The sequence below is a fragment of the Panthera leo genome, chromosome D4 (genome assembly GCF_018350215.1).
Source record: "Panthera leo isolate Ple1 chromosome D4, P.leo_Ple1_pat1.1, whole genome shotgun sequence".
Taxonomy (NCBI): domain Eukaryota; kingdom Metazoa; phylum Chordata; class Mammalia; order Carnivora; family Felidae; genus Panthera; species Panthera leo.
The window spans coordinates 43,399,372-43,413,050 of NC_056691.1; the positions used below are offsets into that span (position 1 = coordinate 43,399,372).

The 13,679-nt window shown below is 40.7% G+C and overlaps 1 protein-coding gene across 2 annotated transcripts in view; it reads left to right on the forward strand.

Annotated features, from left to right (window-relative positions):
- Positions 1-13,679, forward strand: part of ADAMTSL1 (ADAMTS like 1) — a 378,657-nt gene that overhangs the window by 268,193 nt on the left and 96,785 nt on the right. For both annotated transcript variants that reach the window (XM_042913347.1, XM_042913348.1), the window contains one exon: positions 7,372-7,499. In XM_042913347.1, the coding sequence (XP_042769281.1) occupies positions 7,372-7,499 (128 nt within the window). The remainder of the gene's footprint in view (positions 1-7,371; positions 7,500-13,679) is intronic.

Sequence of the window (13,679 nt, forward strand, 5' to 3'; positions counted from 1 at the left end):
GAAAAATGGTCCTAGAAAAAGGCAGAGTTCCGATAAAGTGGTTAACATGGTTATATAAATGAGGAAGGCACTGAAAAAACCTGAAGCGAAAATTCTTCCATGTTCTAGGTCACAGCCAGCAAACTCTTCTAGTAAAGGGCCAGATAATAAACGTTTTAGGCTTTGCGGGCCATCCTATCTTTGTCCCAACCATTCATTTCAGCCATTGTACCCTAAGAGCAGTAATAGAAAGCACTTAAACGAGCATGCTGGTGTTCCAATAAAACTCTGTTGACAAAAGCAGGTGGCAGCTGACCAGAGTTTGATCCCTCTCCCAGGCCAAGAGGAAATCAAGTCAGAGTCATTTCATGCATAGCATGACAGTTTGAAATGAATTACCCAGCTAGCAAATAAAACTACAAGTATTAGCAAATTCAAGATTTCATGAGTTTCTGAAGAGAAAGATGTTGAAGAGTTTGGCAGAAAGTACTAGGACAGGGTTAAGAATGTGTGGTCAGGTGGCCTTTCCCATTCCAAGAATATTTTCTATACTTCCACCTGGAGCAGCCCTGAAGCTTCCAGCATCAAATAACTTTTAGTTGGCAATTACATTAAAAACAGCCAAGGTTATAAAAAGTTGCCCTAGCCAAATGGTGATATGAAACTCTTCGTGAACCTCAAATCGGTTCCCCAAAATATCTGTACAAAACAAAACTCTCCCTTGCAAGTCTCTAGGCTACTATAATTTTTGGTTTCAGAAAAAAAAAGTTCTTGCTCACAGAGGAGGTCTTCTCACAGCATTCTTTTTTTTCCTCCAGCTTCAAGCTATTTAAAATCTAGAATATTCTTGTGAGTGATTATCCATTTCCCTGAGTAACTACAAACTTTGGCATAAATTACCCCCCAACAAAAATGAGGCCAAACCACATGCCTTCTAGTTATTTAAAATCCAGAATATTCTTGTTAGTTATTGTCCATTTCCCTGAGTAACTACAAACCTTGGCACAAATTACCCCCCACCAAAATGAAGCCAAACCACATGGCTTACTATTAGGCCCCAGTGGATGCCTGGATATGGTCAGTTTTTTTAAGGGTCAAAGTTCACTCCCCATTCCTGATTCCTCCATGCACTAGCTGAGCAAGTTGCTTACCTTCTCTGAGCTTTTGCTTTCTCTCTCAAAAGGGATAAAAATATCAATCTAATAGGATGACATAATAAAATTGTAGAAAACTTATACACTTGTATAATAAGTAACAGCCCCCACTGTCCCTTTGTGCTAGATTTAATTATCCTAATCTAAAAAATTTCTAGGCAGAGAAAAAAAAAACCACCTGCATTTCAGAGTAAGTAAGAATCCTCAGCATCTTTTCCTAAGAGTTTGGAGCTGATGTTCTTTACACAGCTGGCTTTCACTTCATGTATTTCCTTGTAGACTCACTTTTTACCAAATCTCATTCTTTTACTCATTATTTATATACTTTTTTTTTTTTGCAACTGCAGGATTCTGGCTTTTTTTTAAGCGTTCTAAGATTTCAGCATTTGGTTAATAGTGTTAAAGCAGTTATGAAAATAAGTAGTTGTACTTATTCAGAAATTTTGGAGTCAAGAATAGAACTGAGATGGTTGCCAACCTGACATGCCATGTGACCTCAGTCTCTGCTCCTCCTTTCCACCCCCAGTGCTACCACCAAGGTAAAGGCATTGTGGCTCACTCCCTGCTCATTCACACACAAAAAAACCCTTGTCCACCCACCTCCACGTGCCTGGTTTTATTCCTTGAAAACTCTACATTTCTTAGTCATTTACCCTTGTCAGAACAGTTCCTCACAGCATCCAAAATACATAGGCTCAGACATGAAGAGTGAATGATAACGGTGATGGTCATGTCAATAACAACAACAACCTGTATTTCCATAGGTTTTAACACATTGGGCAATCATCTGCTTTGTTTTTGTTTTTGTTTTTGTTTTGTTTTGTTTAATATAATTTATTGTCACATTGGCTAAGATACAACACCCAGTGCTCATCCCAACAGATCATGTGCAATCTTTAAATACCTGAGCGCAGGTAGAATAGTCACAACAATCTTAGATAGGTGCTATAATTCTCCTCATTCTATAGGTAAGGAAACTGTGACATTCAGAAGTAAAGAAATGACTTGCCCAAGGTTACAAAGTGACTAAGGGTAAAGCTGGGGTTGGAACCCAGGCAGCTTGCCTGCAGAGTCTATTCTCTTAACCACTATGCTATATTGTCAGCATGATCATTTTTAGCTCCATTATTCTGAAGTCTCTATCCAGCATGATAGCACTGTGCTAGGGAACTATTGAAGAGAGAACTATGAAAGAGGTAAAAAACTCTCAGCCCTTGAAGTATTAGTTTACCACCTAACTGAAAAAATGAGACCTTGTAGAGTAGAAAAGGTTTTGTAGTACAGCTCAGAACAACTCTGGATGATCAGGAAAGGAAGAAATTCTTGTGGACAGTGGTAACACAAGTGGTAAAACTTGACTCATTCTTAACTGAAAGGGAGAATTTGGAAGGATAGATGGGAGGAGAAAGAGCATGAATTCAGCCCCAAGCTAATGACAAGGAGAGCCAAAGAGGCCATCTTGACTAGAGCAACGAGTTTCTGCTGGGATGTGGGACAGGTTAAGTTTGCAAGGATGAGAGAAAGATACTGTTCTAAAGAGAAAGAATGTACCTATGATTTCCAGCATCCAGTCCTGTGTTGAGACCTAAAATGGGTCTAAGAATGCTTGTTTATCAGAGGTACATGGGTGGCTTGGTCTGACTCTAGATATCAGGGTCATGAGTTCATATCAGGGTTATGAGTTCAAGCCCTGCATTGGGCTCTATGCTGTACATGAAGCTTACTTTAAAAAAAAAAAAAAATTTTTTTTTTTTAAATACTTGCTTGTCATGGTGGGAGGCCTGAGATGGTACAGCATCGTGGCCTGTGTTGCCAATGGCTGTTTCTGTGTCCAGACCTTTAAAATTTCCTCTCAAAAAGGAGTTCCAAGATGATAACATAGGTGACTACCACCTGAATCATTTTTTAAAAAATATCAATTTGTTAAATGCATTTGATGTCGAAGCTTATTTATTTTACTTACAAAACCATAAGAATGGGTCTCCTTCCTTTGATTCTTATAAGAATTGTCTGAGGTCAGTATTATCCTCCATTTGCAGAAAGAACTTAGAGGCTCAGAGTTGAAAAGCTTACCCATGACCTCCACATGACTCTGTCTCTCTTGACTGAAATCAGAACCCTTCCTCTCCATAGCAGCTAGACGTAGTTGGTCATGGAGGTCACTTTGAGAGATGGGCCTGCACAAGACCGTAGTGTTCACAGCTAAACCAAGGATTCAGAGGAAGGCATCATGATACCACCCCACTCTCAGAATTGCTAGAAGCTTTCTTTTAGACCCCCAGAGCCGCCTCCTTTTCAAATAAGAGTACTTTCTCACTGACCATTACAAATGCAGAGGAGACAACTTCACTTCAAGGAGCTTGTCCTTGATAGGACTGGCCCATGGACACTTTGTCCATATCCTACTCACAAGGTTGATCAGGGCCATACTTCTGTAACTATAGCAATTATTTTTACTCTCTCAGCTGCTCCTTCATTGCTAGAATGCTTGAGAAGACATTCTGTCACAAAGAAGCTTACAAGGCCACCAGAAAAGCAAATTCCTTTATTTTCTGGCTAACACTATGACCAAAGAAATAAAGCAGTTAAGTTTTAGCTCATTAAACCAAAAGGGAAGTGGGGTATGGGTATGGGAGAAAAGCAGCTAGTATTAATATACCTAATGTGACCACAGGACCATTTTCTATGTAGGCCTTAATTATGCCCCATTTCATGTCCCCTCATTCTCTGATTCTTTAAATTCCAAAACAACCCCAGAGAAATCTTTCTGGTTTTGCTTGGAAAGCAGCACTATGTTTCTGTGCCTGTGCATTCTAAAACAGGCCTGTCAAATCTGAAAACTAAATACAAGCTGACAGAAATCAGCTACTAACAAATTAAGTTAAATTAATAGAGTAGACGCCTGAAATACAAAGAAAACGTTTTTTCCCCAAGAATCTCTCTTCCTAGTTGCCAGGCTAGATAAAGAGACTAAAGCTGACCTCATTCTCCACAGCAAGCCCTTTCCTTTGCCTTGTCATGTTTCCTAGAGAGCCCTGCATGGGAACCCTCTGCATAACTACTGCTCCCCCTGGTGGCAGCCTCCAAACCCCCAACAGTCAATGTGAAGGACATATCAAAGACATGATAAATGGAAAAAAAGAATGCTAGACTGAGAATCTCCACTTCAAATTCTGACTCTGCTACCAAATAACTCTGTAGCCCCCCTTTGGCTAAAAGGTTCAGTTTCATGAGTATAAATAATTTGTAAGTATATGCAATAAGTGACAAATTCAGATTTTGTCCCATGTAGGTTTTGTTATCTTCTTTATCTCTATGTGTACATTTTATGGAATAAAAGAACATGCAAATGGTGAATATCAAGGCTTAGGTTCATTCTTTTCCATTCCCACTATTGCCATCCCTTATGGCTTTTAGCCTGGTGTGAAAGCTCTCCTCCTCCTCTTTATCACCTTTGTGGAAATCTTTGCCAAGCTTCAGACTGGCTCAGAAAGCATTATGGCTCACTCAGTAGCACCTGTGCAAAAGCTAACCCCCACCTTAAAAAGTAGGTGGTTCAGACCCACTGTGGTTTACACTTCCTGCATAAGATCAGGCAGGTACAGTAGTTCTATGGGGGAAAAAATGATCTGAATATGGAGATCTAATAAATCGGGGGCTGGAGAGAATTGGCCAATAGCATGTCTTCCTTTCTTACAATCTTACCACTCCTGTCCTTCCTTGCATTGAATTCTTCATTCAGAATGTCCAAAGTTACCTATAAAGCATCATTGGAAATACCAAAAGATAGTCTGGAAATTCCTTATATACCTTATTTTTACAATTTCCTCTGAGTAGGAAAACCTACTTCAACTGGGTTTTAGATATTGATAAGCTGAAATGTAGGAAGGTAAAGAGATTTGCCAGTGGTGACTACTTAAGCAGTACCAGGACCAAAATAAAGTTCAGAAGACGTGTCTTCTAGCCTCCTGCTCTGAATGTTCAAGATACCTTTCTGTAGGGAAGAGAGAGAGGGTGCTGGTTTTAAGGAGGCAACTATACCAATGGACTTGGGAATGTAGCAAATTCTAATCCCTACCTTTTGATTGTAGTAAAACTGAATAATGATTGACTAAACTCAGTCATCATGAAATTTGATTAAGCCTGCTTTTATTATTGCTGTTTGGAAATCATTATGGAGGCATACATGTTCCTGGACATCATAAGATTTATATCATAAAGTCAGTCTTTGATTTTCCTTAAAACAGTCTGAATACCTGAAGGGATTTAACAATGATAATATGTGGTGTCTATTAAGATTCCTTTTAGTGACATTATTACATATTATGTGGTTTACCAGAGATCAGAAATTGGATAGTCATCTTTCTCTTATTAGCTTCTCTGAAAGAAACTAACATGTAATTGTTTGACTTAGAGAAAAAGCACTTCACATTTGATGGATGTGTGAATGAATGAGTGGATGAGTTTTACCACAGTTTACCATGGTGTCTCTCCCATCCCTCTTGGAGCTTCAGTTCCAGTTCAATGCCACAAAAGCTTGACTGTCCTCAGCGGTAAAGGTGATGGTCTGGAATGGCACTGAATCAAACACAGACCATCCAGAAACTTTCCTTTAGCTGAGGTTTTCTATTTCCTTCCCCATTTTTACCAGAACTGCATAACTAGATTGAAGATTGAAACATGTAAGCCTTGCTTTCCCCCCTTCCTGCCTTTCTCCTGACAGGAAGTAAGAATAAGCAGTGCAATAGGCCCAAGGCCAAAGACAGACTTGAGGGAGCCTGATTCATTGCCAGACAGGTCACCCTCCTCAGAATAACTAAGAGCTGACAAGAGGCAGTGCCAAACTGCCAGTCCCATAGAGTCTGGAGAGGACCCAACAGGAGAAATAGTGAAGAAAGAAAAGAATTGTATAGTGGGGAGAACGTGTTGTTGGGGCAGGAGGTCTGACTCCTAGTGTTAATTTCACCACCAAGTCTTGTGAGTTCTTCTGACATTTTCATGTGCTTTTTCCCCCTTTCCTGAAAAATGACCCCTGTTTCCAACTTATCTCCTACAGATGGATGTTAATGTGATATTAGGTAAACAGATCTTTGGGCCTTTTGAAACTAGGGAGGTGGAAATTATCACAAAGATGGAAATGACTGACTATAGGAGGCCACAAGCCACCTCTAAGGCATTTCTGTGTGTTGAATGGTTTACAAACCTAAGGCCCTGGCAGGTCCAGGCCCTGGCAGGTCCAGGCCCTGGATCTCTGAGCCTCCTACCCTGTTCTCCTCCCTTCCGTCTGGATCCCCACCTCCATCAACAGATTCCAGTTATCATCAGCCTCACCAAGTCACCAAGACATCAGTTTCAAGTCATCATTAGTCACTAACTGCCATGATGTAGCAGCCAGTTCTTAGAAATGACATAATCCAGAAAAGAAAAAATAGTAGACTGAGACTGGAGTGGGTTTTGAAGCTCATGTTAGACACTCACAATGTGATTCTTATAATTCTTTTCAGAGTAAGCAAAGTGTCTGAACTAGATGGGGGTTATTCTGGAATTCTCTACCATTGCCCTAAAGGGCAGGCTTTGCCTTCATTCTGTTGTGCACCTCCCCTACAGAGGGTCTTTCATTAAATATTATGGGAAATAATTAGATCTGAATTTTACACCCCCTAATGTTCACAGGCTCTGAAGGTAATAGATGAATGTATGACTACCTAGAATTGAGAGGTATTTAGGCATACAATTTCCTTCAAACATATGCATCAAGATTCTCTCATCAATATTTTTGACTTTTCGCTTCCTCTCACCTCTGAGTCTTTACTCCAGATGCCTTTCTCCATATCTGGAAGCCCTGCCTACTGTTCACCATCCAATAAAGCTCCAGTCTTCCTTTATGATTTTTCCTTTTCCATAAGCCTTTTCCAAATCCATCTGCACCATTCATTCCAACATCCCCTCTTATCCCTGTTGTGGGTGTTCTATGTATTCAGCACACATCTGCTATCTACTCCAACTGGTATTTTTAGATCAAGTAATCAACAAGCTGATTAAGCAATCAAAAGGCTCATTTGGGGTTGCTATCAGAATCACACCAATCATAGTAGCAAGAGAGCCTGGGTTCCTGAGTGTCACTGTGGCTGGTTTGTCTCTGTCTTAAAACACTGTTCTTTCCTGCCTTACCAGTATTAAATGCCAAAAAGGAGCCAACTGACATGACCAGGTCTACATTTCTTTTCTGTTGCTCCAGGATTCTTCTACAGCCAGATGATTCCTTACAGATCCTGGCACCAGTGGAAGCTGATGTGGGTTTCTACACCTGCAATGCCACAAATGCCTTGGGATATGACTCTGTCTCCATTGCCGTCACATTAGCAGGTAACATGAAAATCCTGTGTAGTTTGACTCGCTGCTATGTCGTTATTAAGTAGATACCTACAGTGTGCCAAGCCAGCCCAGGAACACATCCATAAATGAGATTTAGACACTGCCTTCAGAAAGGTTATAAGCTATAGTTATAATTAAATGGAGATGAAGTATAATATGAGGTATAATGAATGAATGAATGAATGAATGAGTGAATGAATGAAATAAGTGCTGTAAATAACCTAAGGGTATGCAAGGACATTTCATCCCATCTGGGAGATGTCAGAGTCAGAATGAATGGACTTTGATAAGTATAGGTGGGTGACATATTCCAGGAAGAAAGAACAACATAAGCAAAGGAGTTGTGTACTAGTAAATAACATGTTAGGGAACATAAGCCATGACCTGTCATTTCTCCTTGTTACACCTGTTGCAAAGAACACTTCAAGACTCATGGGTAGTTGGAATTCTGTGGTCATGGTTTAAAGCAGGAGTGTTCTTCTCTCTGATTCTGTTTTATTTAAACCTCTTGCTGTACTGCACCTGCCAACACTTTCCCTTTATCCATAAAGGTCAGGAAAAACATTCTACACATGTGATGTAAGAACTTGCAATGCAGAACATGATGTCTCCCAAGGTTGTAGTCTTGTCATCATGTACTTTATAAAACCTCATTTACATAGGACACAAATCCTTGCCTGTGAAACTGAAAAAGACCTTAGATACCAACTGTACCAGTGCCCTCATTTCTTAGAGGCCAGGTAAGCTGAGGTCATGCAACCACTCAGCTGGTTGTAGAGATAAGAAGGGAATGAGGCCTCCTAACTCCCAGCTCATTGTTCCCTATCCACCTATCCTACCAAAGGAGGATCTTTTTTCTCAGATCTGGGCCAGGCCGTCTTTTTGGCAGTATGTTGCATGTGTTTGTATTTATTCTTTTCAGTTGCTGCTCCCGTCAGATGATTCAGTAGATGCTAGAAAAGCCAACATCACCCCACACTGACCTCATCGGTCCATGCTGGGATTATGTTGTCACACTGTTCTCCAGTCACACATGCTACTCCCTTGCATATCTGTTTAGCAACAGCATTTCTGCCCCCATGACCTAAGGCTGATCAGAAAAGGGACCTTTAGCAGGAGGCTTTCCAGGGAAGATGAAAGTCAGCAGTGCATAAGGCAAGCTGAGGGGCCCAGGGGTAGATTAAAGACTGATAATTTTAATGCCTATTTTGTGTGTGTGAATAGAACACTTGCTTTTCTCCTAATGTATTCCAGCTACAATCTTTATTCCCCTCTTTATACAGAGTCCAGATGCACAGCACCAATCTCCTAAAATCTCTTCTGCCTTCCACACTCCAGCCTGCTGTAGCAAGGGCACTGCTGACATGCTTCCAATTGTTGGCAAAGAGTGGCTGTTACGGAACTAACTCTCTTGTTTATATTTATCCTGATACGGTTCAGCTCCGTCACAGACTAAATACCCTTTGTTCACCTGAATTTAATACGATTAATGGAAACCTGTCTGGAATTAAGTAAGGCAATTGTAACATCAGACTTGTCTTCAACTCTTTGGAGAAGAGCTATTGGAGGCTGCCAAAGTGTTCAAAGCCAGAAAAGAGAGAGCAGCAAAAGAGGCACTAGGGAATGGAAGGAAAGGATTTGGCCTATGAATTTGATCACAAACACCACACCTAGGACTGTGCCCTTGTACTTCAGTGCTGGGGTTTGTTCAGGTGTGCTCACGAATCCAATAGTCCCGCTAAAAATTAAGGCTCAAAATGTGCATGTGTTGCCTTAAGATTGTATTTGTGTCTTTACCTGGAATTATCTGCTACCCCTGTGCCAATGTCAACACATAGTATTAAGTGGCACACCAGCTACCGTTCTAAGCACACCCTCTGCCAAGTACTGGGGAACAATGAGCAATAAATAAGGCCTGAGTTTTGTGCTCCATAATGCTTACAGACTAGTAAAGGCAATAGATGTATACAGGACTACCTAGAATCGAGAGATAATTATAATTTCCTTCAAATGTATGCAAGATCCTATGTAGCAGCATACAAAACACCACCCAAATATACACTAAATTTAAGGGGGAAATGGATGTCAAGCATTTCTAAATTTGATTACCAATTATACTGCTTATCTTGAACAAAGTATGCAACCTCACTGAGTTTTCATTCTCATCTGTAAAAATGAAATTAATAATATTTTATGGGATTTTGTGAATTAAATAAGATTGTGTATGTGAAAAAGCACCTAGCCCAATGCCAGGCATAGTTCACACTTGATAAATGTTTCCTTTCTCTAGCTCTTCTAAAATGAAATACCTCCTGAAAGCAATTCTAAAATGTGTAAAACATTAGTCCAAGTTTGCTTCTATGTATTTTTCATTATAAGTCTTCATATTGAAACTCTGTGTACAGACTTAGGAACTGATTCAGCTCACTTGCAATTAAATCTTCATGGTAAGGGGCACCTGGGTGGCTCGGTCAGATAAGCCTCCGACTTTAGCTTAGATCATGATCTCACAGTTTGTGGGTGCAAGCCCTGCATTGGGCTCTGTGCTGACAGCTCAGAGCCTGGAGCCTGCTTCAGATTGTGTGTCTCCCTTGCTTTCTTTGTCCCTCCTCCACTCGAACTCTGTCTCTCTCTCTCTTTCTCTCTCTCTCTCTCTCTCTCTCTCTTTAAAATAAATATTTAAAAAATTTGTTTAAATCTTCATGGTAAATTTCAGTGCTTATGCACATCTAAAAACATGGCAGGTTGTGTGTGTGTGTGTGTGTGTGTGTGTGTGTGTGTGTGTTTTCCTTGACTTCAGTATGAATGTTAGACCAAAAGGGAAAAACATCTTTTTGAGACTCAAGATACTCAGGTGTGTCCACGATTTTGAACTTTGGTCTGGCCAGTGTGCCTGAGTTGACCAGAAATGGGGAAATTTGTTCATAATAATTCACAAGAGCAAACAGAGCCTGACAGTTAAGCTTGAGGGCTCTGTAGCCTCATGGTCTGGATTGGAATCCTGGCTCTGTCGCTTCCTGGCTATATACCCTTGAGCAGCTTCTTTACTCTCTCTGACTTGGCCTCTTCGTTTGTACATGGTGATTAAACTAGCACACGATTCAGTGGGGTTTTGTGAAAATTAAATACATTCATTCATATAAAATGCTGATAATTGTGCCTGGCGTATAGTAAGCACTCAATATTTGTTAGCTATTATTATTGTGAGGATAACACATAAAACAAAAGCCAAGTTGTTTTTACAGTAGGGAAGACTCCTTCTCAGAGACTGGAATGCTCACAAACCCTTTGTAGAGCACCTTGCTCTCAATGTCTCAATGCCAGCTGGGGAAGTTGAATTAGCCATCTGGAAAGGGCTGGCCTTCCTGGATTCAGAGGAAGGGAGACAGCTTGTGGTAAGGAATATTTCACATGGACCACAGGAAAGGGGGCCTGATGAGCTCTCCTTGGCTCACAACCAGACCTCTTCCATTGAGTTGCCCCATCCTCTATAGGGAGTATGCCCCATTTCTGCTTCTCAGATTCATTTTTGGTCCATTGCTACTCTCTACACAATTTTTCTTTAAACACAATTCAGCTTCAGACATGCTATTACAGCCAAATCTTCCTCCTTCTGCCTTATTCGGTCCTATAAAATATTTTCTTCAGTATCCTTTTGCTTTTCTTCAAACCCATCCATTATGTGCTGACTTATCTTTGAGTCTCAGAGATTTGAGACTACTTTGCTTCTCAGTATGAAGATAGCTTCCTGTCAACCTCCCTGGTTCAGAATGGAAGCCCACAGCCATGTAAACACAGGGGCACAAAATTCCTTTCTGTCCTAAAGTGACTTAATTGGATACGTGTTTCACTGCTCAGAATGTAGATGACAGTAGCATACGGTGGATGGGAGGGTAATAGGAGGTAGGGAGGAGTGTAAGATTATCCCCAAAATGTCACATACCTAACTCTTTGAAGTATTTATTACTTTACATGAGGTATAGACAGTTCTGGGTAAAAGGAGAGTTTCTGGTGTGCACAGAGATGGGCACAAAGATTGGAGAACCCTCTTGACTAGTCAGATTCAACATTCAGCCAGGTTACTCAGAAACCAAGCTGAATGGTAAAGCAGAGTTTTGAAGGAAAGCAGTAGTTTCCTGGCAAATTGCTTCAGTCTGGATCAGTGGAGTATAGCTCTACTTACCAATGCAGATGAGTCCTGTCCAGGTGTAAACCATGGATGAGGTCATAGCCATGAGGGAAACGTGTTTGGTTGTCATTGATTTTATAAGATCACAAAAGAGATACTGTAAGGCCTGCCTGACATCATCACTGGAAAATGGGAAGAAGGTGAGGGATGAGCTTATCTTTCATTGAAAAGAGAGAACACAGATGAGCTCATCTGAAGTTTTCACAGGAAGAGAGAGACAGAAAATATTTCTCCTTTCCTGGCATGCTTTTCTGCTTTTTGATGAGTTGAATAGCTGACACATACTGTGTCTAATAAAGAGATCACAGAAAAGAAAAAGGAAAATAAAAAGGCAGTTGTCCTTGAAATTCTTCTTTCTCTGCCCCCTCCCCATCATGATTTAGTAGCTGCAATAAAAGATGAGCAGTTTTGTAAGGTTTTATAATGTAAGTCATTTTAAATTGGCATTTCTGAATTTTTTTTAGCCAGCAATTCTGTTAACCAGAGAAGGGCTTTTCTTTACAGATGGCTAGAGAGGGTTTCGTCACCAGTGGCAAAAACAAAGGGAGGTTTTCTCCAGTGCTCTGGATCGGAGGGAAAGGTAGATAAGTTTGGCTATGTTCCAGATGGTGCTCTGGACCACAGGGTATTGGCTATTGACTAATCCAAGCTGCCATCAAGGGATTTTATTATCTGATATAATCCTGAGTAATCAGCGTCCTTAAGTTTTGTTCTGTATGCACAGATGTGTAGCCTGCCTACTACAGAGCACTAGTCTTTACAGAACTTAGATAAAATGGGCATGAATTTAGCAGGAGAATCCAATTAACCTGCTCTGCTTTTCAGTAGACTAAAGGAAATGAAGTACACACGATCCTGGGGCCCCTGGGTGGCTCAGTCAGTTAAGCGTCAACTCTTGATTTCAGCTCAGTTCATAATCTCACAGTTCATGAGCTGGAGCCCTGCATTGGGCTCCACGCTGACAGCACAGAACCTGCTTGGGATTCTCTCTGTCCTCTCTACCCCTCCCCTGCTCACGTGCTCTCTCAAAATAAACAAACATAAAAAGTACAAATGATCCAAACTAGCCTGTCTCAAATTCTGAAAAAGTGATGCCCACATCTGTGCGAAGGAATGAGGGAAGGATGGGTGGTTGGACAGATAGCAGGATATAGCATAGCCTGGATTAGTTGTTTCTGAGAAACGCTGCAGCATCACATGGTTGTACTAGATGTGGGGTCACTTGTCTAGGATTCTGCAGTGGAACATGCAGAAAAAGCGAGGACAGCACCACTTGCTGCCTTAGTCTTCCAAGAAATCATCGACTCCACCTGAATCATTAGAAGAGGTAAATGTCACACTAACAATGGCAAAAAATATCTTTAGGAAATGGTATTGAAAACAAGAGAGTAGAAGGAAGCCACACAGCCTGGGAATGTTCTGAAAAGGAGTCTGAGCCCTGACCACCACCTTAGGCCCTACAATGTTTATACTAAAGGCACACCAACTAAACAGGATAGCAAGGTCAAAGAAATCCCAATTCCTCTCATTTTTAGTGCCAAATAATTAATAGTCACAATGTTCCCGAATCATCACAAATAGATTAAATTGGGTTAAAACTATTTTTTCAGCTTTATCAAGGTATAATTTATATCACCCATTGTCAGTGTGCTATTCAGTGATTTTTTTTAGCAAATTTTTTTTACTTTTTTTTTTTAACATTTATTCATTTTTGAGAGACAGTGAAAAAGCGTGAGCAGGGGAGGGACAGAGAGAGAGGGAGAAACAGAATCTGAAGCAGGCTCCAGGCTCTGAGCTGTCAGCACAGAGCCCAATACAGGGCTTGAACCCCTGAGCCATGAGATAATGACCTGAGCCAAAGTCAGAGCCTTAACCGACTGAGCCACCCAGGCGCCCCATTTTTAGCAAATTTTTAAGTTGTGTAACCATCACTCTGATCCAAGGTTATTGTTTTTTTAAAAAAATATTAAATTATTAAATTA